At 43.2% G+C, this 27176-nt stretch overlaps 6 protein-coding genes across 10 annotated transcripts; 2 read left to right on the top strand and 4 right to left on the bottom strand.

Moving 5' to 3' along the window:
• Positions 1-10: 10 nt before the first annotated feature.
• Csn8 (COP9 signalosome subunit 8) lies at positions 11-3346 on the bottom strand. The gene is made up of 5 exons (XM_076787443.1): positions 3206-3346; positions 2635-2740; positions 2440-2510; positions 1413-1591; positions 11-726 (listed from the first exon to the last, which is right to left on the bottom strand). The coding sequence occupies exons 2-5, from the start codon at positions 2689-2691 to the stop codon at positions 473-475; spliced, it is 561 nt and encodes a 186-aa protein (XP_076643558.1). The 5' UTR covers positions 2692-2740; positions 3206-3346; the 3' UTR covers positions 11-472.
• Positions 3347-3430: 84 nt separating this feature from the next.
• Positions 3431-4531, top strand: Rabx6 (RAS oncogene family member RabX6). The gene is made up of 3 exons (XM_076787437.1): positions 3431-3610; positions 3762-4006; positions 4078-4531. Exons 1-3 carry the CDS (start codon positions 3431-3433, stop codon positions 4274-4276), a joined length of 624 nt encoding a protein of 207 aa, XP_076643552.1. The 3' UTR covers positions 4277-4531.
• Nfs1 (Nfs1 cysteine desulfurase) lies at positions 4484-7403 on the bottom strand. Of its 5 annotated transcripts, none has more exons than XM_076787420.1 (11): positions 7236-7403; positions 6792-6972; positions 6632-6711; positions 6440-6556; positions 6228-6365; positions 5948-6153; positions 5755-5876; positions 5524-5681; positions 5185-5456; positions 4921-5010; positions 4484-4713 (listed from the first exon to the last, which is right to left on the bottom strand). In XM_076787420.1, exons 2-11 carry the CDS (start codon positions 6892-6894, stop codon positions 4650-4652), a joined length of 1350 nt encoding a protein of 449 aa, XP_076643535.1. In that variant the 5' UTR covers positions 6895-6972; positions 7236-7403; the 3' UTR covers positions 4484-4649. The 5 variants fall into 5 exon arrangements, with proteins under 5 accessions (XP_076643535.1, XP_076643542.1, XP_076643523.1 ...); XM_076787427.1 differs by having other exon boundaries at positions 6792-6901; positions 7236-7373; XM_076787408.1 differs by lacking the exon at positions 7236-7403 and adding an exon at positions 6973-7200 and having other exon boundaries at positions 6792-6901.
• Positions 7314-10294, bottom strand: LOC143353797 (uncharacterized). Its single transcript, XM_076787395.1, has 6 exons — positions 9925-10294; positions 9692-9861; positions 9373-9621; positions 9151-9311; positions 8963-9052; positions 7314-8609 (listed from the first exon to the last, which is right to left on the bottom strand). The coding sequence occupies exons 1-6, from the start codon at positions 10044-10046 to the stop codon at positions 7542-7544; spliced, it is 1860 nt and encodes a 619-aa protein (XP_076643510.1). The 5' UTR covers positions 10047-10294; the 3' UTR covers positions 7314-7541.
• A 101-nt stretch (positions 10295-10395) lies between these two features.
• Positions 10396-11105, top strand: LOC143353838 (immediate early response 3-interacting protein 1). Its single transcript, XM_076787448.1, has 3 exons — positions 10396-10550; positions 10759-10860; positions 10941-11105. The coding sequence occupies exons 1-3, from the start codon at positions 10460-10462 to the stop codon at positions 10994-10996; spliced, it is 249 nt and encodes an 82-aa protein (XP_076643563.1). The 5' UTR covers positions 10396-10459; the 3' UTR covers positions 10997-11105.
• Positions 11106-16787: 5682 nt separating this feature from the next.
• LOC143357132 (uncharacterized) lies at positions 16788-20290 on the bottom strand. Its single transcript, XM_076793428.1, has 2 exons — positions 19674-20290; positions 16788-18679 (listed from the first exon to the last, which is right to left on the bottom strand). Exons 1-2 carry the CDS (start codon positions 19689-19691, stop codon positions 18146-18148), a joined length of 552 nt encoding a protein of 183 aa, XP_076649543.1. The 5' UTR covers positions 19692-20290; the 3' UTR covers positions 16788-18145.
• Between the last annotated feature and the right edge of the window lie 6886 nt (positions 20291-27176).

Below are 27176 nucleotides of genomic sequence, written 5' to 3'. Positions count from 1 at the left end.
ATTCCTGTCATTTGTGTTAGGACGGTAGCCATCGCGTCCATAATTATTATTTTTGTACAATAGAATAATTCGTTCCAGCGGGTGAATGCTGTGTGAGATGAACACCGATGAATCAAATACACGTCGTTAGAATCTCGTAACTCTCTCGATGATGGATTTTCCTCCCGTGGAAGGTGTCCCTTCTAGAAAATGCCAGTCCGCCTTCTCTCGCACGCGGCGGTCGATTATTGATTAATCGAGTTGTTGACTCCGCGCTTGCTTCATCGAATGATTCTTCCGATCGAACGGGCAGAACGCGTAGGTAGACCGAGGTATACTTAGGGTAGGGACACAGGTGCTTCCTTTGAGGCACACTTCCTCCTTTATATAATACGATTACGAGGTAAAACTAAGTTTAAAGTACTGTCGATCGAGTCTTCGTGATGGGTGCTTCGTCATTGGCGGTCCCCGCGGGGCTCCTCCGGGCGCTCGTTCAGTTCTCCAAGAAGGACACGAATTGCGTGAGCTTGCGCAGCTGGTCTTCGGTATGATCCTCGTTGTCGAGGATGCACTCTTCAGTCTCAATCTTACGCGGCTCCACCATTAACCCATCGATGGTCCAACCTTTCTCGACGGCGGCCTGGCGCGCTTCCTCTTCTGGCAGACCAGTCATCGTCGCGAACATGCCCAAACGCAGCGACGAGTACGCCTTCGACACTAAATTGATCGCCCTCTCTCGAACGTTATCTGAAAAAGAAAAACCATGCACACTCATCAGAGACACGGAAAGACGCGATTGAACCATCAGACACTGTCTTCAACTGGACCCTATCCTCAACAACTTCATCGGACTCGTCAGCTAATCAGATATATCTTTAACACTTTAACGGTAGCCTGTTAATCCTAGAACAGCTAAGTTATTTATTGCCGCAGATGCCTTCAAGATTGTCTACTTAGCTAACATCACTCGTTTACTTAGCAAACTTGTCTAAGTGATGCATACTATGCGTTCGGGTCTATGCTTCTTCGTGAACAGAGTTGGCCCCGCGAGATTAGATCCGCAAAAAAAACGATGAATTATCTATAAATGATATTTTTGGGTATTTATGCACGCCGATGATCAAAACAGTCGGCTCTTCTTCATCTTTATTTCTATCATTTGCTTGCGTACAAAGTCCAAGTTTTGTCTACCGCTGAGATCGCAATGGAGACCAACATTATACGCATCTGTTGATCATTTCTCGCTATTCCGTCCTTCACTCTTTTTAATGACTAAGTTTAGAGGTCAAACCGCAAAACATAAAGAACATATTCTATAATTTGATCGCTTATTTTTCGCTATTACGTTACCGGTTCTTCTTATCACCTAAGTTCAGGGACCGAATCGCAAGACTTACAGGCTATGAGCTGCGTTACGCATTCTAGGGGTATACCTTTCAAAGCATTCATAATGTTCGAAACGTCTGTGCTCCATTCGGCGTTTAGGGCAGCGTGAACAGCGGCCCAATCCCGTTGCCACATGCATTGTCCCACAACCCAGATCTGCTTCAGTTCCGTGTTTTCGGTCTTCACGTCCGCTGGTATTCGCTTCCACAGGTACTTAGCGTTGCATCTGCCGATTAGCGGTGCATTTTTCGATCAGACAAACTGTTCTCTAGCCTAAGAATCACGCTAAAAAATATTCGAGCGAAGGATCCATGGGAATGACGAGACCGACCGATCTTAAAGCGTAAATCACCACACGACGGACCCATAAAACGAAAAGAAACAGCGAGGCTTGTAGGGAACGTTTTCGCTTTATCAACCCATAAAGGTGGATGCATAGAGACGCGGTTAATTAACAATAAATGGAGTTATAGCAAACCGTGCGCCGCGCAATAAATATAATGGCGTGACCGGCGTAGCTTGCAATAAATCACGTGGTGTACACGTTATTCGTGAACGCGATAAAAAGCAGCATGCAACTAAACTGTAAATCATCGGGTTGACGTAACAGATAGACGATCTAAAAGAGAAAATCACATCGACCGCCAGAAACGCGCAGAACGCACGATCTAATCCATTAAATCGATAATTAAAGATGTACGAGAGAACGCACACCGCAGTAGACGATTCAAATTTCGCGCCATTGTTCGGCACTCGAAAAACTGTGTACCGAAACCGTCTTTAGTTTAATTGAGTAAAGCCATGTATATTGGGATTACGTAACGGCTAATGAGAACGATTAATGCCTAATGATCTATCGCTAATGAGTAATATTAATAAATTTCTGGAACATCGGTTTCGGAGTTACAGATGGCGCCGGCAAGGTATACACAAATGGTTATTTCCTCGCGAAAATAGCATAAAAAAGTGTTGTGTTTTTGCAATAGTGTTGTAATTAGTCTTTTATTTATTTTTCATTTTTTATACGATTTATGATGATGAAAAAATATTGCGAGTTAAACGTGCGGGACTTACAAATCGTTCTGGTAAAGATATACAGCTAACAATTGAGCGTAAGTCCTCGCGGTGGTAACTCCGCTGGGAGCCTGTAGAGAAAATATATTAGAGATCGTGTTTCTATTTAGTTATCTACTGCTTATGTTTAAAGAAAGAAAAAGTAATTGCAGAAGTCGGCATAACCTATACCAGGCGACTGCTCGAACGGCATACCTCCAATTCAGCTTTCTCTAGCTCGCGACAGAATGTATCCACGTCGTTCAATACCATGACGGGATTTCGTTATTTCTTCGGCGAAAAAAACGACTCAGAAATGGCTCTGTTAACAATACGCACCAACATTGAAATAACGAACGTCAAACGAGAAATCTAAACAGCTGAAGACTAAGCACAGCACAAACATCGCACGGGGACTCGAAGTGCGGACCTCCTAGGTGGCGCCACCGAGTGGGCCATTTCAAATTCGTGTTACATGGACATCGATATTAATTATATTTTTAAGATCTAGAATCGTTAGTTTCTCTTCGGAATAATGCAATATTAATTTCTTGTATCGTTGAAAATTTTTTAAGTATTCAAAAATCTATTACATTCACAAGAAACTCAGGGAATCCGAATTGAGCTTGAAAATATTAAAATTTTCGTGAAGTTTAACAAATCGAAACTCCCATGAAAGATCTTCGGTCTCTGGACCAGGTGGGTCCCGGCTAGACACGGAGGTATGTTGCATTTATTGCATTTGATTTGATTAAATATTACACCTGAGAGTAAAGGGGTGCCTTACCTTATCGATGTGAAATGGTGTTCTATGGTAATAGCATTTTATGAGCCGTTACTGGTGTAATATTTCTATTTTCACGACTGTCATCGTGCCCATATCAGTGACCATGTAAAATCAAACGGCTGGATGGTTGCGTCGTCGTAGAAAATGCATAGAGGCACGATAAATTGTTGTTACTGATGTTGCTTCCGTATTTCTATACTACCGGCGAAGTGATATAAGCCAATCATGGCTACTGTTAAAGTAACCGAGCAGAAAGTCATTCTATGCGGGGAATACGGGGTCGGAAAGACTTCTATATTTAGGCGTTTCGCGAACAATACTTTCGTAGCGAGCAGCGATCGAAAGTCCACCCTTGGTCTCGACAATATTGACAAAGAGTACGTCGTCGAAGACAGACGAATACGGGTAACGTATCGATGCATACATATATATGTTTGCAGTCCTTAAAGTTGTATTTATGGCTGCAATTTTCTATACGTATATAAATCGTGCGTGGGTGGGACGACACAATCAGAATGTTATGCGTTACCTTAGTATTAATCGTTTAATATTTCAGTTGCAATTATGGGATACAGGTGGTATGGAAAGGGTTGCATCCGTAACGTCTAGCTACTACAAATTCGCAGAGGCTGCTATCTTAGTGTTCGCGTTAGACAACTCCACATCTTTCCACCTTTTATCTCAGCATCTGTTGGACATTGTAACATATGCTGAGAATGCAAAGATATTTCTTTGCGGGAATAAAAGTGATCTGGAAAGTGTGGCGCCCCAAGTTACGGATGCAGAGATGGAGCAATTCTGGTAAATCTAGCAGATATTGTTAACATGCTATGCTAGCTACGCAACAACCATTAACGCACTATTTATTATAGCGAGCAATGTCACAACTTGATATCAGGTATATACAAGACATCGTGTAAGACTGGGGAAGGGATACACGAAATGTTCGATGACATAGCTCAACACTTGGTTGAGGCTAACAGATCACGCATGGAATTGCACGAAATGGATAAAGACAGATTTAAAATCTCCTACATGGACGAAGCTGCTGACCCGTCTTGCTTGTGTTAAGTAATGAGCATCGAAAGAGGTCTGACAACGACGTTTTTATAACATGACAAACTCAACACACACACAGTAATAAAGTGTAGTGGAGTAAGGGTATCTTTTTTGTATGGAATAATTTTTAAGAATGACTTTTCTATGAGGGAAAGTATCATAGTGGTGAGGAAAGAGAGGGAATATCAATACACAAATTTATATAAAATTACGAGAAACTAGACTTTCCAAAGGTAACGGATTTCAAATAAAAATTTATTACACATCGAGAAGTATTTTACTTAACTAGGCGCAATCTATTTCTTGCGACTTACAGTCGATATCATTGTACACTTAATATCCATGCTATCTACATAATCAGATAGTCCAAGAACAAAAGTTGTCGCTAGTGCTGAGTCCACTTGATCGTTTTCAGATCGATTCCCTCCTCAACCATTTCCCACAATGGACTGCAAGGAAAACATTATCGTTTCAAGTACAGCGCATGATATTTAACGTTAATACTCGATAACGAATCATCAGAAACGTCCGATATTGAATCTGTTCCCTCCGTTTACTATAATCATGCATTTACCACTCACGGCCAAATATACATAAATGAACTACGATAATCCTGCTTTGAATAAATATTTATATCGTAACTTAGCCAGCCATACCTCATTTCCCGAAGTCTTTTAACATGCTGGATCGTATTCTTTGCGGTGAAGTCGATCTCCTCTATCGTTGTGAAACGACCGATACCAAATCTGTATCAACGAAGAAAATTAGCTATAAAAAAACTACAGTATTTCCTCCCTAACATCCTCTCGTTACTGTAAGGAGAAAGTATTGGACACCATTTCGGAGAACGCAGAAGCGTGATGTTATGGAGGAAAAGCTGCAAGTATTAATTAATATACAACATGGCAGATATAACTTGCCGAATACTGGAATGTGCCAGATCTTCTGATGCTCCAATTGCCCTAAGTACATAACTAGGTTCCAAACTAGCACTGGTACAAGCAGAACCACTGCTCAAGGCCACATCTTTTAAAGCCATTAACAGGGATTCGCCCTCCACATAGGCGAAGGATAAATTAACACAGCCAGGATACCAAAAGACTTCGTCTCCGTTGCGTATAACGTGTGGCAAATTTGTCATTATTTTTTTAATCAAGCGGTCGGAGAGCATTGTGATATATTTGTGATCGTACTGGAAAATATAGAAAATTACGAATCCAGCAAACAATGCGATGTCTGATGCGTCTGATTCAATTTACCTCCATCTCCGACTTCGCTAACTCGCAAGCTGCACCCAGACCTACTGCCAAGGGTGCAGGAATAGTACCGCTCCTCATACCCCTTTCTTGACCACCCCCACTTTGAAGGGCCTCGACACGAACTCTTGGTCTTCTCCTCACATATAGGGCTCCAATTCCTATGTATTGCAAATATTAGAATAGTAAAGATAGCAACAAAGCAGAATTCAAATGATTGGGGGTAAATGTTACCTTTAGGACCATATATCTTGTGTCCACTGATCGACATTAGATCGATATTCATAGCATTAACATCGATCGGAACTTTTCCAATCGCTTGAGCTGCGTCCGTATGAAAAAATACTTTTTTCTTCCTGTAAAATCGAATTACTATATATAAAAGTTAGATATAGCGATTTGGGGGTTGATCATGTTTCATCCTTACCTGCAAATAGCACCAATTTCTGCAATAGGTTGCTTCACACCTATTTCATTATTTACCATCATTATAGAAACCAGAGAGGTTGCAGGTGTGATTGCTGCTTCTAATTCGTTAAGATCAATAAGACCATTAGCTTTCACTGGTAGATAAGTCACTTTGAACCCCTCTGCCTGCAAAGCTCTACATGAATCTAGTACGCATTTGTGCTCCTGTATAAATAAAATGATTTTCTGATTACATAGAAACACAAATGTGAACTGTTATTTAAATTTAAGCAACATACCGTCTGTGTTGTCACAATATGATTCTTTTTCGCTTTGTAGAACTTTGCTACCCCCTTTACAGCTATATTGTTACATTCCGTTGCTCCTGATGTGAATATTATTTCCTTTTTGTCTGCACCTATTATATCTGCTACTTGCTATTAGAAACATAACAGAAATTTAGTGTATCTTACAATATGTAACAATTGTGCAACAAAGTTGTGAGACTAACACTGCGTGCAAGCTCCACTGCTGCTTCAGTTTCCCAGCCATACATATGTGTTCTGGAATGAGGATTTCCATAATAAACTGTCATGTAAGGCATCATTTTATCCAATACACGTGGATCCTACGAATAAATTATAAAGAGGGTTAAATTTTAAATTGAAAAACCCAATTACATAGTTTGTTATGGTATAAGTACCAATGGAGTGGTTGCCTGGGCATCCAAATAAAGGGATCTGCCATCAGTGGGTCCTCTTTTATATTCATCAGTGATAACGGCTGCAATTCCAAACAATGCACATGTTAAAATCAACGGAATATCAACAGCAAGACATAACACCACTATGTGCAATACTTACATTCATATTCTACTTCTGCTAAATTTGGTAAACTAGTATGCAACGTACGACATTCTTTAACACGATTCAATGTCGCTAACAGGCTTCTCGCCGGCCGGAACATATTAATTCTTGGAAAAATACAGACACATTCAAATCATTCATAAAATTCAGATGTCGGCATGTTCTGAGCTCAGCTAACCTAAAAATTAGAATGGCCGATTTTGTTTTCAACATCCATTTAGACCTTCAAAAATTACCTACATAAACTATGGAAAACAATTAGTTTCTTTTTTCCGCCAACGAAGAATAAAATTTATGTAATATCTCTGGAAAAAAGCAACTAGCCTGTCACTACAGATTCAGATACTAAATGTAAGAAACGGAACTTATCCTTTGCAACTATGAGAGAAAATGGTGCAACTCTGTCATAACACGGACTTATTACTATATATGTGTACTTACAGAGATACAAGTCCTTTATTCAGAAGATTGTGCTATCCGCAAATCTGTATCTTGGTAAACAATCGAAGACGAATGGGGTTAATTAAAAAATGTTTATTTATTAAGTACGGTATATGCGTAAAAATGATTCGTTCGAAGTTACAAAAAATAACTTAATCCAAGTAGAAACGTTGCACGAGTCGTAAACGTAAGCGTTCGAGTCGATTGCGTTTATACATATACAGCCGGTTAATTTCAGACGTACAATATAATATATAAACATACAGAAATAATCACAATTGCAAAATACTGATTAAAGCGACAAATTTATTGGCGGTCCTTGCAGAGATTCAGCGAGTCGCCAATGTCGCTGGACTGTTGCTTTTTATGCAACGTCGTCATGTCCAGCATCCCTCCGAAATCGGACTTGACGCTAGAAATCGACAGATCCTCGGTTCCCTGATACTCGTTGGATCGGTTTAGCTTAGAATTATCATTCTGCAAGTCCATTTTCTTTCGATCGGTCGAGTAGTCTTCGGGAAAGTTCCTGCAGGACTCGGAGGAACTGGAAGTAGTCTTAAATGGCGATTGAATGGGATCCACCATGGTAAAATCGTTCGGCTTGCGCTCGTTGCCCTCGATGTCCCTTGCAGGAGAGATTTTACCGAGTGGACCGAATAAATTAGCAATATTTCGCATGTATGTAGACGGCGAAGGGGACGACGTCCTTGTGAAATCTGCGATAGAAAATCCTGAGAGCTTCGCTAGGTCCGCAGTCGAGAAATTAGCTAGCTTCGACAAGTCCGAGAACTTCGAGATTTGCTGCGTTATATCGGCCAGGGGAAAATCCGGTGTCGCGGACAAACGTGATTTATTCACACCGTTATCCGCCCCGAGTGGATTCGATAATTTCGAGAAATCGGAGGGCGGATAATCGTAGTCGCATTTCGTATTTTTAACTGAGACCGTTAGTTCCCCGGACTGAAAGCTGGGCATCACTTCTGTGGGCGATATGTGTTGCTTGGATGCTGTCGCGTTACCATCCTTTATCTGCGTGATCGATGCAGAATCTGTAGCTAGAATATTGTCTTTTTTAATACTATCTCTAGAAGTGGATGGCTGCATTACAAAAGGCTTTGACGTGGGAGTGATTATGGCACTATCGGGTTTAAAATTCACAGGAGTAAGGAAGACAGCTGCGTTGTTGGGGGTGAGCCCAACCCCCGGCGGAACTGAAGGAACTAGCGGTTCTGAAACTGGTACTAACGGGAATTTCACGGCAAGAAATTCTGGCGACGTTCCGTCCTCGGAACCGGGACAAATCATTTCTCTAATTACGTCCCAGTAGGAACCATTCGAGCGGTTTCGTCCGGGTAACTTGGACGCGAGAGAACACTGTCAACAAAAATTTCACTTTAGACCTATTTGAAATCCTATATGCTATTATTATCAGTAGACTACGGACTTTATACATGATAGTAATGGGTAGATCAAATGCAAAACAGTAAAGACATTTAAAGAATTTAAAAATACCTTTGCATTATTTTCAACTCCTTCAAATTATTACAAAGAAAACTAAATGTCCATGTGGATCCTATACCTTGCAATTAATCCGAACAATTTTAATATTGCATAAAAATTCGCAGTCTACTTATCAGTCTGCAGGTCTTTAAGCACTAACACAATGTTCTGAAGTATGCATAAAGATCTGCAATCTAATTGTTGTAGATCGTTTATTGTATACTTACTCTTAGACGTTCGAGATAAGTAGTATTGTTGTTAAAATTGGCAGTAAAGTCGATACCCCCTTCGCTTCTATAGTACTCTATACACCTTCTCTGGAATGAAAAATTTTAAATAAGTCTGGGAAGGTACCAAAAATATTCACAGGATTTTTAAACGAGTAGCATTATAAATTGAAAAGAATTATGCTTACAATTTCTTCTAATGTATCTTGAGAGAGAAAATGTTCTTGAGACAAGGTATAACTTAAGAGCATTGGTCTCGGGTACTCATGGGGCCGATTTTCAGGGGGTGGTAGCGACCAGAATACATTGAAGTTAGACTCATAGCAACTGCCATCAGTATTATAGGGAGCTAAAAGTAAAACGTCATTTTGCAACCTGTTAAACTTGTGGAAAATCGTGTGTATACTTACAGCATATTAATCCCACGCAAGGAGTATATCCGTTATCACTAGGCCCCTTCATTTTAATCTGATAGTCTAACTGAGAGTCAACATCTCTTAGTGAGGGTGATGCATGGGACCTGGGATGAGAATGATACCATCCAACCAGAGTAACCCTTTTCCATTCCATGGCTCTTGCAATCTCAGACTCTACTGCAGCTGCAGCTGATTTATCTTTGCCAGAGTACCGGCATGGAAAAGCAGTTGTTATTGATAAATCTGAAAATTATCATTTTTTTTAGCTTACCGCAAACGGATATTGCTTGTTCAATGTTTTAGGCATAGTTACTGTGTGAATTAATGTCCCAGTGTCCGCCTAGATAGCCACAGACCTCTTTGTCTGTTAAATGACAATGTAAATCTACTAGCAGAGCTGCAGTAGTTGTTATGGTGACTAAAAACGGCTGTATCTTGCCTAGTGTGCTGAAGGAAGTGAGCTCCACCATGGTACTCATATCCCTGAAGCATAGATTGTTCTTAATATAGTTAAAAATTTCTATTTTCTTATTATTTCTTGCTTACATGGCATGACTCCGTATTCCAAGATTCGCATGCTTCACCGGTACTCTCACTACTTGCACCGGGGGACTGGTTTGCACTTTCTCAGGACTGTCTTCCATCAGCTCTGAGGTTGTTGTTTCCATTTTATTCTTTTCTTCTTTTTATTTAGCGGTGCAGAAGTCAATGGACACAACAGAGAACTAGTTTGTTAACATCACACCATAATTATTGACTACAGAATACACTACATTGCACAATGATAATACATAAAATTAAACTAAGCAGAGGGAAAAGGATGTAAATACTGTATAATAGTCATAATTCTGTGTACTGTTGTTGAAAACCTAACTCAACCTTATGTGTACTGTTATTATTGATGGAAGACACACAACTTAGGTTAGGTGCTAGTGATTTCCCCAGAGACTCTAACCTGGCCAGTCCTCACAGTCCTAGATGGTCTAGGGATAACAGTATTTTTTCCCTATGAGCAGATGGAGTTAGAGGCCACTTTAAATGACGTTCATACACGGACCTACGTTCACATTAATACTGTACAATGGCGTTCACCTTGTGGACTCTTTTTGAGGCAAGCTTGCTCTGTTTGAACGCCGTTTGCGTTCTGAACGAGGAAAGGTTTCTGGCCAAAGGTGCATCTCTTTGAAAAGCTTACATTAATGTTTCTTGTCAATTTATTTAAAAAGTTTTTGATGTTGGAATGACAATAGTCATAGGTTATATTATTTTGTTGTGTTGGCTTCATGCAAAAATATCATTACAATATCCATTCTTTTCTTTATACTACAACAATTTACTTCTGCTATAATAAACCTGTACATTCTATATTTCATTTTTTAGTTGGCTGGGCATCATGGCAGAATGTTCAAGGATTTGGAGAGAGCCCCACAATGAAAGCACAACTGTTGAACCTTATTAGATCCATAAGGACAGTAGCAAGGGGTATTTTCAATTTTTTATTTTTCTATTTTAATTACAACATTCACTACTGTGTTCTTCAATTTGTTTTCTTTTCATTTCAGTACCGCTGATATTCCTGAATATTGTAATAATGATTATGAAAATAGTGCTAGGGTGATTCTGGGTGTAAATAAAAGGGCAAAGCGCTGTGAAAAGTCAAAACCAGGGGTTTTGAACATGTACATAAATGGCAATTAAATTCCATTATTTTTATCTTTTCAAGAAAACGGAAGTACTCCATTCATTATCAAGCAGGAATCGAGTTCCTTATCGAGTTCCTCTGGTGTCCACCAAGCCATGCACCTGTTCCATAAACAATTTCTTTCAAATCACCACTATCCTTGCTCTTTTAAGTTTCTCTGCTTGTTTATCGGACTTTTGCATTACGAGCCACTTCCGTAATTAATCAATTTCAAGAGTCTATTTGTATTTTTACAACGCGCCGTGCCGTTTACCGGCGTTTGCTATTCCAAACAATTTCCTCTGTTATCAAGAATGATAAACATTCGATTCTTGCTTCGTTGCTCGAGACCCGCGCGTCCACTCGGCTTCCGGTCGAAGATTGTCGTTTTTAAAATCCCGATTTGTTCTCCCAGGCGCAATTTAAATCATAAATCGAACGACCGGCCCTGTTGTAAATTATGCTCGGCCGCATGGCAAGGTGTAGCTCGTAACTTGTCTTCCTCTTTGTGTGTTTACGGACAAGGTAATCGCGCTCGGACGGGAAACCGATGATTTTCCCGTAACTTTCTCCCCTTCCTCGCTTTCTCAGGGTAGAAGCATCTCCCGTCTAATCGATGGCTGCGCCAAACCGCGATGCATCTGTATTCTGCACAGCATTTTCTCCCCGAATCAGCTTTTTTTTCAAATAAGTTCCGCGACGCCTTCCCCGTTCCGCGATAAAAATCTACCGACGACTGATATACCTGTTTCTTATCGCATGCTCATTTCAAACGCGAGAATGAATTATTTACGTAATTTCTGACGGTCCCAATAAAATTGTTCTCCTTCGGAACTATTATCTTTGATTGCCCGTTAACGTCTATTGCTTAACATCGAAGATACTTTCATTTTTATGTTTTATTACTTCCGATCCCGCTGCCCAAAGCGGTCATACGAGGTCGACTTTCTCTTGAAAAACTATTCAATGCTTCCGATGCTTGCGAGCGCATCTTCAAGTAAGAGATTACAGTAGTATGTTGAAGAGTCTGTCTCGTGTAAATGGGTCAACAAATTGATGCTTCTTTTTATTGCATTTTTTATAAGTATAGATCCGAATTCATTAAAATAACAAAGCCATGACGATTCCAGGAGAACGATTCTTCGGAGTCGCTGTATCCGTGCAAAACGCGTTTTTCTCGAAAAGTACTTTTTTCACACGATCGGTAGATTTTTACATTGAATGTATCGTACCATTTTCGTTCTTATATTTCCAGAAAAAATGTGAAATTTCGAAATATGCACTTTAAGCATTCGCCATTTTGCTAATTTTGTCCTTTGCTAGAGGCGGTAACGACAACCATACTGATTAAGAATTTCAAAGAAATTTTAAAAAAATTCATAAAAAATTGATCAATTTTTCAGAGTTTACACGAGACATGCCTTAATGAATTTTACTAACAATAAGAAAATGACTCCGGCAATGGTAAATTGCTCCGTCCGCGTTTACGACGCCTCAAACGGCGGAGTGGCAATTTTCCATGGTTAAACCAAACAACGCCGTGCAGAGTTCGTACTCGCGACTAATCCTCGGCACGTTTGCAGGAAATTGATTTGTTACCATCATCGGTGGTCCCGATCGGAAAAAGGAGTATCATAACGGTGTGCGGTCATTCTCTCCTTCGCCGCAATTACGATCGAGACAGGTAGATCCCCGAGTTGTGCAACCGGCTCGTCCGATTTACACAATTTCTGGCCACACGTACAGACCCCTTAAAATTACGCGCTTCTTTTTTTTTGCTCCTTTTACACAGCTGCAACTGCGACCTGCATTCCCCGAACTGTTCCACGCAACTTTTATCGCGTTACATAAGTTATCCTCTCGTCTCTCTCATCTTTCTTGCCCCGATTTTCGTCCCCCACAATTAATTCCGTGAAATTCCTGTTTCTTATGGGGCCACGCGTTGCGCAAGCCTCCGAACCCCGCGCACGGAGGAGATCGAACCATCCTGAAGCACTGGAAACTATTGTTCGGCCGAGAAACTGAAGGGAATTACAATTTTGGAAATACTACTTTATACTACAATATTTGTCTGTTTATGCTATGTGTGTAGGATAGAAGAAGACGTGTCTATTAGCAAAAATTAACTGCGTTATTGACTTATCTTTACCATAAAATCTTCTAGCAAGACATCCCCTTCACCAGACTTTTACAAAATGAAATAAAAATTGTCTGCATTAATCGCACGGCACAGAAGCTAAATAGACATTTATTACTTTTCTTAATAGTTTTAACGAGTTAAAGATGATACAACAGTGCTATTAAATTTGTAATTTGTTTGTTAATTTTGTCATAAAATCCGCAGATTATTGATAGTGCAAGTAGAAATGGTGCAACCGATGTTTTCAAGTGTGTCAGTGGCTGGAAAGATGTTGCAGCGGTGTTCAGCGATAGTGGAGCCGTTAAATAACCGAAGACCCCGACGCACTTTGCAGCGAAGATCGTTAAAGGCATTGTAGATATAATTAGAGAAAGAGTGAGAAAGAGGGGGGAAAGAGGACATCCGTGGAACTTTCTTCGGCGATCGGTAGGTTCCCTGTTTCCTTTTCCTTTCCGAAAACCGTGAAAGGATGACACGTAACCACGTGGGCCGTCGTAGTCCTTACGCCCGAGGTATCTCATGATTAGAGCTCGCGGAAGACGCCGATCTAATTGACGCTCGGGTAATTGCTGGCCGGTCCCATAATTACGGTAGAAGACGGGACGAAGCTCGCGCTCCTCGCCAGCCTAAGCCAGTTCGTTAAAAACACATCCGTCCACGTTAACGAAGGGAATACATGTTAGGCAACCAGCGGTATTCCGGTCAGAAGCTTGCGGCCACGGAAACGGGATTAGCGAAAGTACGGTAGGAGCCACACAGGGGCCATTGTTGTACCGAGCAGGTTTTACGAGCCAGCCGGTGTGTGTGCCTGGCTCGACAAATCCTCTTCCCATAATTGGCCGGGCGGATCGCATTGTGCGTCACCGTGCCCGCGTTTTTCTCTCCTTTCACACGACAACGACTTCACCGGTGTGCTGATGCCTCTTCCGATTGCGTGCACCGCGTGGAAAAAGTCGGTTATACTTTTTTTAACCCTCGGACGGCCACCGTTGCTCTTTTGTCTTCGCCTTATCGACCGCGAGTAATTACGATCAATTCCGTCCGCGAATTTCTGAATCTGATCTAATCGGTTCTTGCCTGGCTTGGTGCAACTTTCTTACGTGTGCACCCGAAGATGCTTATGAAAATTGCACGCTAATCTGTCCAGTATATACTCGTTATGAAACAAATTATGTATCGTTAACAAGTATGCACACTCTCAAAATTGAATAACTTGAAGACAGATCTTGAGAAAATTTTGTTAATCCTCCTACGATGATTGCAGGATGACTGCGATCGAGCCGATGGCTGTTGATAAATTGGATGCTGAATTTTTTCTCGAAACCCTCGTTCAATCCTACAAATTGCCTTCACCCAATTTGATCTCTGGCTAAAATCTTTGCGCCAGGTTCTGAATGTTGATCCTGGAGTTGAGCCTCCAGGTAAGAAGATTGGAATTTCCTAGCAACGACAATACATTTCGTTTCTGAAGAACCTCGACTATTAACGTCCGTTTCCACTTAACATTCCAGTGCGTTTCTATAATGCAGAATAAAAGAGTTCGGTATTCAAAAGTTACCAGCAGGGTAGAAAGCAGATGCAAATGAGATAGTTCCAGGGCAGAGGTTGGGACGATAAACTCGTATAGATAATCTGTATTATGTGTACCTTCGATAGATTTCATTCGGTGGAATTGGAGCACGGAGCCCCATTGCGTGCGTGCGCGCGCACAAGTTTTTCTCCTTTCGCACGGCTTCTGGCTGGCTGGCAGGCGTGTTTATGGATTATGCACGGCTCTTACAAAATTCCACGGAGAGTCTCACAGTTCCTCTTCTTCTCTCCTTTCCCCTTTCTCGACCCCGCCATCCCTGCTGGTGAGGAGTCGCGGCACTTTCCCCGCTGGACGTCGTACATACGTAAGTCTTTTAGAATGGGCGAATCGTTGATAGGCCGATTTCCTCGGTGTTCCGAGAAACAACACTTTCCTGAATTCAATTATTCGATCCTCGGACGGGGGATTCCTGTATTAGGGACGAGCCGTGTTTTTGCGCGTCGTTAGGCTTCCTCGGGACGTTGAAAAACTGTGTTACATCCGAGTACTCGAGACTCTGGGGAACCGAGCTGCCGTGTGTGAATGCCCAAATAAACACACTAACACGACCGTACCATTTTCATTTAGCTATAAAAATATTCTGCCTTATAAAGAAGCACGATACATCGATAAACTGATTGTTATCATAAGATTCGAATGTTTAAATCGTCATTTTCATGAAAGGTTACTTACTCGATTCCTGTTAAAATTGTGGATTTTACAGAGTAATGTGTCGAGAAAGCAACAGGTAGATCCTGGAAAATAACTAGGTTCGTAAGTTGTTCCAAAACAGGTTCCCTTGAGAGTAAAATTAAACGACGTTGTCAAATCGAAATTATGGAACGCACGTCGCTAATTTGTTGCAGGAGCGAGAGTACAATTAGATCGCCAAGTCATCTGAGAAGATCACTTTGCCACAGTCAATTTTAACGAGACGCAGGGCTGCTTTGACGACACAATTGAACTATGTTGACAAGCACTGCGTCCCACATCCTAAATTCACCGGAGCGGTTCGCTTGCTCAATCAAACGAAATTGTAAAACGCGGTGGAACACCGTAATGATTTAATTTAAGCGAGGCGAAGGTACCAGCTCAATCTACAGCACGATTGCACCAGCCTCGCATTGTGTGCCCAGGTTACCCAATTCCGGGACTCATTGCTCATTTTCTAATTGCTTCTTCAAATCTCCGTCCATAATCGAATTTCACGTTTACAATCATCCCTGCCCGTGCAAATCGTTTTCACCTCGGAAACGATTGAACATCTCCATCTCGATCATTACCTCCAACGAATCTCACGAAGACAATAGCAATCAACCTGGTGGGCTAATCAACGTATCCCCGGCGATAGTGTATTCCTAATAAAGGGAATTCCCTGGCGGAGCTCTTAATGAACCCGTTACGTCCGTCGGTGTTTGTTGCGTCACCAACGAAATCTGAACATGCGTAAGCGGGGATTTAACGCCCCGTAACATAATTCATTAACCGGCCTGCTAAACGTTTTCCACCGTCCGATAAAACCGGATGACCGAGAAAAACGATGAACACGGGCAGATCTTGCGCAACGATCGGCGCGACCGGTGCTTGCTTTCACGGGGAAAAATTACCGGTGCGTCCGAGAGAGGATACGCGTGGATCCTGGGGATCGAGATGATCGACGATCGGAATCTCTCGCCCCTTCTCTCGAAGGAAGAATGCCTGGCCTCTGGCCGGCCACTTTCGAATCTCTGACCACTGGTCTCCTTTTGCAAAACCTCTTTGCTGAACGGTGCTGCTCGGCGAGGCTTTTGCGTCACGCCGCGCCGCGCCGGAGATGATCGTAGCCCCCGGGGGCATGCTCTCGGTTCGATCGGTGCAGTGAAAGGAGAAAGGTGTCCGTTCATCGAAAAAGAATCGACGAATAAATGTTCAGTCTCTTCCCGAAGAAGGAAGCGCGGAAAAATGCGTCCGGGGGATTGCTCGGGTCACGCGGTCGGAACCTCGGGACATAAATCAGGAAGCAGGAGGAGGATCGTCGAAAAGAGAAATTAGGGAAGTGAGCAGACTCCGCAAGAGACTGTAGTAACATCGCGTTGAAAGTTTTTGCGTTGTTACACCGGTAGACGGTAAAATTGGCCACGCAGGAAGGCTCAACGGTTGATGATTCGTGGATGCGTTTGGTTCCTGAATAGAATAATGCGGTGGTTTTCAACGGTGGCGACGTTTTTTTTTATTTTTTTCTACAAAAAAGCCTTTATACAAGTATAAAAAAGATACGTGGTTAAGAAGTAGCGTTCAGAACATATAAAAAAATAGTGTGTATCTCTGTACGTGTGTGTACGTGTGTATATTCCCGCGCCAGCGGCCGCCCGCACGCTTCGAGATGTTAATGTTCCCGTTTACCCATGGTGTTCGCTCCTCCGGTTTTCGATGTCGGCCAGGTCCGGCGAAGACTAGTCAATATCCTCCTCGAAACGGGATCGAAGAACGCGCGGCGGACGCCGTGGAAAGCTTGTGTAGGTATCAATTGTATTTACAAGGCGCATGATCCGCGCCGATCACGGCTTCGACTTCGACTTCGGCTCCGGCTCAACGGTTTTTGTCTCTCGCGAGTCTTATAAATCTACCGGCGAGGATCCTTCTTCCGAGGATCCTTTCGATTGAAGCTTGTTTTATTTATCACTGTGAAGGGGTTTCTCGATCCCTCGCGGCCACGACCGCGACGACGACAGACATTTGTTACGACGACGAACATTTGTGCGACACCTCGTCGACGCCTCGGATCGTTGAGCTGGCTGCCGTCCCGACGTTCAAGTTCACCCTGTAGCCCTGACCCATTGGAGCGACGACCCTTGGTCTCCAACGAGCTAGCGGCTCAAGGGCCAATTCAGCATCAGCACGCACCTCCGCAGATTCCAAAGAGGCTCGTGGCCCGTTGAAGCGACGACGATTGGATTTCAACGAGACAGGAGCCTGGGAATCCTCTCCCGATCTCGTCCTGTACGTGCACCTTGAGACTTCCTAGTCTTCTCTGTCCCTTTATGAACTTTGATACGTCGGAACGGCGACCTTCGATCAGTGGGACTCTTTCCCTAACGACGATTAGCTTCCTCGACGATCTCAACGATCGGTCCTTGGTGTGCGACGATCTTCCGAGCGGCTTTTCCGGGAACGTGTTTCACTTGGAAGAACTTCCCTCACGGCAAGTATGAAGCCTCCTCTTGTCTACAGGTAGACTCTTTTCATCCGCCATTGAACACCTGTGGCATGGGTTCGGCTCGAAAGATGGTCGCGATGGTCGACTGGTGTCTTCGCTCGTTTCCTTTCTCTCCCTCTCTCGCTCTCCCGACGTCCAACCTCTGCTCTCTTTCTTTCTTTCCTTCCTTACGATGACCGTTTAGTACGGCGCACCATAGCTACCGCTGGGCCTGCTCGGGGCCCCGTAGGTGGAGCTGGGTCCGCTAGGGTAGCCTCCAGGTCCCTGGCTGATTTGGTTGAACTGGGCGACTTGGATGGCCTGTCGGATTCCTTCGAGATCGATGCCTACCACGCGAGTCTGGTAGCTGGGCACTCCGTACGAGGAGCTCGGTACTCCATATTGGGAAGACGGGGCACCATAGCTGGAGCTAGGAGCGTAACCACCGCCTCCGAATCCTCCGGTCTGCTGAGCCTGGAGTTCCTCCTTCAACAGGATCTGACGGATCTGTTCGAGGAGGGCTCCGTCGACGGATGCACCCTCGTTGGTTTGGTATCCGGTGGACACGGCGGTGTATCCGCCGCCGCCGCCGCCTCCACCTCCGAAAGAGTACCCGCCGCCACCACCACCTCCGCCGCCCAGAGAGTAGCCACCACCGCTTGGTCTGCTATAGCTGTAGCCTGAGGAGATTGGTGGTTCGGCTAGGGCGAACCCTGCCAGGCCGACTATCATACACTGAAATGAACAAAATTTACATTATAATTTTGTTAGACTTTATATAGACTATATATTATCTTGGACTAGGACATAGTGCCTTCAGGAACTTCTCTAGACGGTATGCTCGTGTAATGGCTCTAGAATTTTCTTGGGAATCTCTCGAGAAGAGTACCCTTTGGGACTTCTTTAGACAGTATGCTCATGCAATTACTCTAAGGTTTTTTACATCACACGTTTGGCGCGTTTTTTATTTTATTTTGCGAAGACTGTATACGAATTTTGTTCTTGGAACATTGTATAAATTACATTGGGAAATGGCACAGAGTAAAGAATCAGTTTTGACTACAATTTATCGAGAATTTCTGAAATAGTCCGAATACGTTTGTTTCTTTCATGCTTCTTTACGCCTACAATTTTTTAGGACTTCTGTATCGTTTATAATTCTCTAGAAGAAAAAGAATATTGGTGTCCATCAAAGACACGAGATTTCCAAGAGGTAGAATTTTGTTTCAGTTCGGTGAAAATGAAAAATGAATAACTAATATTTAGTAGGTTTTGTTCGATCACGCGGATATTACGGTGCAAAGGGTTAATTAGTTTTTCGATCGCCGGATGAAAGCCGCGATTCTCGTTCAGTTTCACTCTCTCGTATCGGTTCAAGAGGAAACAGGAAAAATGTTGGCACACTGTTCATCGAGGCGTAGTCGAAGTTAAATAAAAGCCGAAAGGGAAAGTGGCCAGTTGCCGGAAACCCCAAAAAAGACAAAGAAAAGATGGAGGTATCCGAGTGAACTTCCGCTTAGAAAATTGACTGGGGACACTCTCGATCAACTTGTTTAGACTGTACACTGAGGACACTGTATACCGGTGGTCAGTCACTTCGTCAATCTCCACTTGATCACACATCGCACACAAACACACACACTCTCTCTCTCTCTCTCTCTCTCTCTATCTCTCTCTTTCTCTCTATACGGTTTTAGGGGAATTCTTAGGTGAATTTCAGCGTGCTTACCGCGATCAGAGGATTCATGTCGGCTTCTGCGATGCCGCTCGGTTCTGTGACTCTGTGCAAGGTAGAGCAGGGTCCTTTATACCCCCAAAGAGAAGCAGGGGGATACTTGGGGCCCCCACGAAGAAGAGACGGGGGCCTCTCGAGTGAGAGTAATTCAGCTTGTGAGACGATTCTCTCCTCCTCCTTCGCCTCCTCCCTCCTTCGTCGACACTCTCAGCTATCCTTTCGATTGTGCGAGGTGTCTCTGTTGCTCAGCTGGTCTTGGTAAAGGCTTATCCTACTTGCCGGCGATCCTCGGGGCCTGTTCCCCTACGGGGAACAACCGAATTTGGTGACCGGTTGCGAAACGCAGGCTCCTTCTCGGACGCTCACGACCGGCCTGTGGGCCCCATCGTGCGTCCTAGACCTCGACTCCTTTGCGCCCTCGATCCTCTGGATCCTCAACGATTTCGTCAGATCTTCTCTGACCCGCAGCGATCGCTACCAACTTCGATCTTGGCCCGGGAATCTTGCCACATGGCGCAACAGCCACTCAAAATTATGATAGACGCCTCTTTCTATTTCATGATCGATCGCTTCGGGATTCCGCCGCAAGATCATGAAATTCCCTTTCTACATTGTTTTCATCCTTGGACGGCGGGATCCGGGTCCATTTTGACCCGGTATTTTGAAGGCATCGTCTAGCCGCTCAGCTCCTGGCGATGAATTTCAATCGAAAGTTGTGCAATTCGGCGCGATAAAAAGACCAGTGGATCCTGAATAAAATACCACCACAAATATATTATGAAAAATTGATGAACAACTGTCTTCGAATCGAACCCTGGCCGTCTATATAATCATCAAAATTATCCGTCTTAGAAGGTATGAAAATCTGTTGCTTACGTTCGTCCATCTAGGACTCGGTTATGTACGAATTTCGTGTATTAAGATTCTGTACACATATTCGGGGTACGCGCGTGGGACTTTAGAAGTGGACCGTCGGTACGCTATTTTAGGTGTATTCGAACGTTTAACCTACTTCGTTGCAATTTGCTTGACGTCGAGAGCTAGAAGCGAGATAAACCAACGACGGTTTTTATCGGCGAGGATTTTATCTCGGTTCTGTTGGAAAAGTTCTGTCAATAGTGCAGGTAGACAGCCAATTAATGCTCCTGTGTTTTTACAACTCAGACTTGTTGCTTGATAAGACAGAGGGAAGTGATCGTAGTGGGACAAAGATGAGAGGACACTCGCTGCACTCCATTTTGTATCTTCGTCCTAGCTTTATTTAATATGGTTCGAACAATTTTTATATTGGTTATTATATAATGTTATTGTTATTGGTTGTTACGTTGGTTACTCATTAGGTCGACCAAAGAGCAAATACATGTGGCATGATTTATAAACTGTTTGAACTGTTTGTTAAACGAGGCTTTGCAAGAGAGAATCATGGTCCATTCTATTCCACGACGTTCTATCGTCATTAATTTTATCTATTTATTCTTGCATATATAACAAGATCATTATACTGAGGAGAGAAACAGCAACGACTTTGCGATCGATCCAATACACCTCGACCCCAGTAACTTTGAAAATTGCATGTAACGATTTAATAACGAATGATCGTGAACCACTTCGTGTCCCTTGAAAAGTACACGCTTCGCACCGTGTTCGCGAAAATTATTAACTAATTTAAATTTAATCGCTATTCCTGGAACATAAATCTTTCACGACAACTCGCTTTACTTGCTCAAACACGATGTTCGAAGCAATTAATTTAAGAGAGCAAGACAGCTCTTGCCGATGTCAGATTTCTACCAACACTCGCGACAAAAATGCACGCCCATTTCCCCAGGAGCTTTGCAAAATTCGTTAACCGGAACATACTAATTCAGAGCAATCTTCCTCGCTCGTTAACGCCGCGCAGCGTCGAAGATTTCACACATTTCTTCGAGCCCATTTTACGTAACCCCGTTGCGCAACACGGCGAAATGAAAATATGTCGCATCTGGGTTTGCGTCGACTGCATAGATCTATCTGCAGCGATTTCGAGATCGTCACCCGGTAGATCGGCTTGATCCTTGCTCTCCAGGCGGAGAGTATCAGGAAGAAAAGTACGCGGTCTGTGTTGTATCATCCTCGCTCGGAAAGCTTCCTCTCGTTTCGAGAGTAATCGTCGTCGTCTACGCCGGCCACGCTCCTTTTTCCTCCTAGTTCGCGGATGATCCGTGGATCGCGTGCGCGCTTGTGTGCACACATGCGCTGGAGATCATGCGGCGAAATATCGGAAGATACCGGACGCTGACCAGGTTCTGGTCCGTCTGTAAGCGCTCGCGCGCGCGTGGCGATGGTGCCACGAAACGAGAGGGAAAACGCTTTCTTCGATGTGGAATTTAATTATCCGGCTCATGAACTCTCGACCCACTTCCCGAGACACTGCCGAGCAATGTTGCTGTCATCCCTCGCCTCTTTCCTTTCCTCTGCCGAGGACCTGCCGAGGTTTGCCCCATTTCCGGGCGGATTCGCGCGGTGACCCGTCGCAAGGTGGCCCCACGATTTAGCTTTGCCAAATCGACCGAGGTAACTCTACTAGAAGCTTCAAAGAACTGACATTAGGGTGTCCGCAAATGTTTGCTAACCCCTTCAGGTCATAGAGAAAACAATTTGACTCATTTACAATTTTATTTCTATACATATAGAAAAACTTAAATAATTTTGTTGTCAAGCGTATGTTGGTTTTTAATAGAATTATGAAGGCAGATCATCCCCATTTCATACAATACCACCAATCTGTCAGAGGGAATCACTAACTGACAAGTTACCTTCTTTTTCATCCGGCAATCTAGTGTTAAAACGATATACAGTGATTTCTTTATATATGTCGCCAAGGCCTGGACGATAAACGTCGCGAAATTATCGTCACTACCGCCGGGTATACCCCGCGAGGGGCCACGGAGCTCGAGAGGCCTTAGACGCCGAGGAGTGTAAACATAACACGGATATGTTTCCTGGACGATACATGACGCTGGCAAGACCCGTGTTGTTGACATATGTCGAGAATTCACTGTATCTGATTTATGTGATAAAATATTAAAACTAATTTTATATTACCTGTAACACGTTAACAAGCAACGTGCTATTGAATTGATTCCTAAACTTTAAACCAATGTTAAACCAATTTGTCTACTATCGTTTACTATAGCATCTGTGTGTCCTTTCGCTTTTCCTCTGATGCTCACCGTTTCTAGATTTCCAGTGTACCTAGAAACGTGGAAAGTAATAGCTCGCCATCGGCGGTCTAATCGTTCAATTGTAATTAGAGGGACAAGGAAACACGACTCTAATGATTTCTGTATTCCGCTTGGTTCGATAACATGAATATTGAAGCGCGTAAACATCTCGGTGTTACGAAACTGGCGATCCTTCTACGCTGGGAAAACCAACGATCGTGTTTCTCTTCAGAAGATGAATGGCTACCGGAGATTTTTGTTCGGCGCTCAACCCTTACCTGGAGAGTTCTGTCGTTTGCTCGATCAACAAACTTGATTTTTCCGAATAACGTGATACCCGCCGAAAAAACTTCTTAATCTAATACTTTCAATTTCTGCTGTAACCTGGATCGTTCGAAGACTACGTTGACAAGGACAGTGGGCAATTTTTCTTCGTTCGTATACGGTCCAATGATATCGTCATACTATATAATATCACGTACAAGACTATAAGTACAGTGAATTCTCGATATATGTCAACAACATGGGTCTTGCCAGTGTTTTGTATCGTCCAGAAGACATACCCGAGCCGTGTTATGTTTACACTCCTCGGCGACCGAGGCCTCTCGAGCTTCGTGACCCCTCGCGGGGTACACCCTGCGGTAGTGGGGATAATTTCGCGACGTTTATCATCCAGGCCTTAGCGACATATACAGAGAAATCATTGTAAAAATACTGGAATGTCGCGTGTTGTCCGCATAATGCTAACACTTCTATGTGATCGATTATTGTAACAGATACTAATCGGAAAGCTACATTTGGACTTTTATAAGGTAAAAATACTGTAAAAGACCATAGAAATATAACTATTTAATCTCCTAGGTCTCCACAGCATTTCTATCTTTCCTAAATTTTACTACATTTTTCCTTCCCCTTCGGCGAGGAAAATGAATTCAATTATAGTCGTATTTCGAAGTTTTATATTTCACATTCATTTTTACAAATGCTTAACAATAACTTCTAAGCAGCCTCTGTATGTAAAGTGTAGTCTTATGAAATGTAGTACATCGTCAGATTTTTATTTATAAGATAATGTTTAATTCTTTCGACAGCTTTTGTAAGACCTGTTACCAAGAAAGATCTTCCTTTCACGTTGCTCAAACTTTAAGCAAATCGTGAAGAAATACAAATTTTCGTCTACCCGAAATTTCGTTGCGACACCCGCCCGTTTCTCGGAACGACTTGCTTAGAATATTCAACGAAGAGAATAGAAGTATTTACGACGCGGTGGGTGTCAAACGACTGGAATCCATAATGGTAACGAGATAATGCCGTGGTGCGTCGCGCGATAATTTATCACGCGCGACAATAAATAAATTCGTGTCCACCAGGAGAAAGCCGAGGAGGCTGCTGCGGAGGTAGACGGGCGTGACACCTTGCTCTTCATCATGAAATTACCCGTTGTATCGAGGCAAGGTGCACCCGCACGCGCGCACACACACACCGGTACCCATGGGTATCCCATCTGATTTTGCAACGATTTCGAGCCGTCGCCATATATAGGGAGCCGCGATCGTTTCGCGACGTGCAGAAATTCCTTAAATCCACAGGACTGTGGGTACATCGCAAATCGTGCGTGCCGTTCAAATGTCATCGTTTCACCGCGGATCGACGTTCTTCCTTTCGTCTCGCTTTTGCAAAAATGTGCGTTAACCTCGGTCTACCTTCGTCGTACGAGTGCTCCTCGGACATAAGCATCCAGGCAGAGATTAACGGGAGATTAGCAGGGGTCGAAGGCCAGTCGCAAAAATTTCGATTTCCTCGATCGCGTATGGGATCCATCGAGACCCGTCGATCCCGATGACTCGTAATATTCCTCGGGGGCCCCCGGAGTCACGTCTTGCCGTGTACTGCATCCGAGTTTCTCGGATATTAATGTTGCAGGGTCGCGAGGAAGAAGGGGAGCCTGTGGGCCTGGGGCTTGACTTTCGCTCGGCCATTAGCTTCGGCTTCTCTCGGACCGTCCTCTTCCTCTTCGACGCTGTCGTTCGACTTCTTTCTGCGGAACGATGAACGATGAAACGCTTCGATTGCGAACGCGATCATCTATCGTGGTCACGGAAATTCGAAGAACCGACCAACCATCACTCGATCCCCGGATATCGTGCTTCGGGACCTCTGACAGCGCCCGTTACCGAAAATTCTGCATCGTTACTCTCTGTCCGTTTCGCAATTTTAACACATTCACAGTCTCGTGCGATATAAATCATGATAACAAGTAAAAAAAATGTCCATAAGTCGCATAGACGAAGGCAATAATTATTATAAATAAAATCAACCTGGAGAAGCCAGTTTGAAACTAATGAAACCAGATTGATCACCAGACTGTGAATTTTTTTATACAATGTAGAAATTGTCTGCGGTAATTGCATGCTACCAGGATCTGTATAGACATTCATTCTATATACAGATCAAGATAACATGATATAAATATGTCCTCGAGTCACCCAAATGAAGACAATAAGTGTCACAAGCAAAATTAACCTGGGAAAGCCTGTTCGAAATTAATGGAACGGTACAGTGTAGTCTATTTAAAAGAGAACGTAGCTTATCACTTAATTATGAATTTTTATACAACGTAGACATTGCATTAATTTCGAGCCACTGGACATAGATATTCTTTTTTCTTTTTTTAATTAATTCTGATATGTTGAAAATAACATAACAGTCTTTTCCAATCTACTCAATGCACACCTTTCCAAACATCCAGTGTAGAAAATTCGAGAATCCCAAAAAAATTTGAAATCAAAATCGAAAGATCGAATTTCAGTGTTGCAACCTATGGGTTCACAGTGCCTTCAGCATTGTCTCGGCACAGGTTAGAGTGCTCCGTACCAGCGGAAGCGCTTTTGGGAAGCCGCTTCTGCTTCGTTAAGCAGCGCATCACTCATTCCAACTTTCCTCGCAGATACAAGATAAAAGCGTCGCCCGTGTAATTAAGAATTTTACACAACGGCTTGATCACTCGTTTGCCTAAGCAATTAAGGGGAACAGCGAGAGAGGAAGCTCGGTTCTCGGGTGCTAGAGGTCGCAGGATTTCACAGAGTTATGCCTTTTTCGGAAAGAATTTCGCGTTTAGCTTGTCCCCGGAGAAAAAGAAACGAAAGTGTTAATTCTCCATCCTGAATTCCAGGATCGGAAATTTTCGATTGCGCAAGTATACTTGATGCTAGGTGGCTGATTTCTCGCCTGTAGCAAATTCGAGCCTCCCACAACCTGATTGCATATTGCTGTGGCGTGGAAAACGTTCGTGTAGGCGCTGATATTTTATTCAATTTTTATTTCGTTCGTGGAGTACTATACCTGCGTTGGGGAGGCGCAGAATGATCTTACTAGTGATTATGATACCACGTTATACAACAGCACATATTCCAGTATTCTAATATTCACAAATAGCAGATCTTCCCGCAAAATTTAAACTTCGTAGATTATTCCACGATGCAAATTAGTATTATATGATATAGGAAAATTAATTTCGTTTAACTGTTAGGTTTCTTCTGCAGGATTAAAAGCAAACCACATGTGTTCTACGCGCATGTTGTAAATGCATAAAATTGCGCACTCAATTAATAAATTATCATATGCTTACCCGTTTCAGTAGATCTACGTTGAATACACGATCAAGGTTGGCCGTGCTTCCGTTTATTACCTGGCAGGAGAGGAAGATAATAAAAACTGTCATTATCTTAGCAACGTGGGAGTATGACAGAAGAGGTGGGAGGAGGGGAAGAAGAGGTCATCGGAAGAGGTCAATGGGATGCAGACAAAAAGATGTTCGAACCGCGAAACGAAATCCTATGTTACACTGCGAGGTGAAAGGCTGCGAATTCGAAGTGAAAGGTGAAAGGAAAAATGATTTTGTGCGACCGTTTAGATGATTCGGAAGCATCCGCCGGTTGTCTATGCTTATTACGGAATCGTTAGTAACGCGATCGTTGCATCGAGCGTGCTCGTCCGTTCGCATGGTAAAAGGTCCATAAACTGTGCAAACAATACGGTCAACGCTTGACATATTACCATGCTAACGAGGATGTGTGATCGGCGTAAATGTTTACCGCTAGCTGCTGAATAATACGAGCCTTTGCGAGGCCCGGGGTCGGGCGATTCAGAGGGCGCAAATTTATGGCGACAGCTGATAAAATTCATGAATATACACGACCTCAGGCGACGCTCTAAGGAAGATTTACGTGAAATCGCGTCCGGGAATTGTCCTTTGGCGTTTTCTTATTGAGATGCATGCTTTACGGACCGGATC

Source organism: Halictus rubicundus, chromosome 1, assembly GCF_050948215.1.
Source record: "Halictus rubicundus isolate RS-2024b chromosome 1, iyHalRubi1_principal, whole genome shotgun sequence".
In the NCBI taxonomy this organism is placed as follows: domain Eukaryota; kingdom Metazoa; phylum Arthropoda; class Insecta; order Hymenoptera; family Halictidae; genus Halictus; species Halictus rubicundus.
Note: the sequence above shows the minus strand (reverse complement) of the source record. Positions and strands in the feature narration are given on the sequence as shown.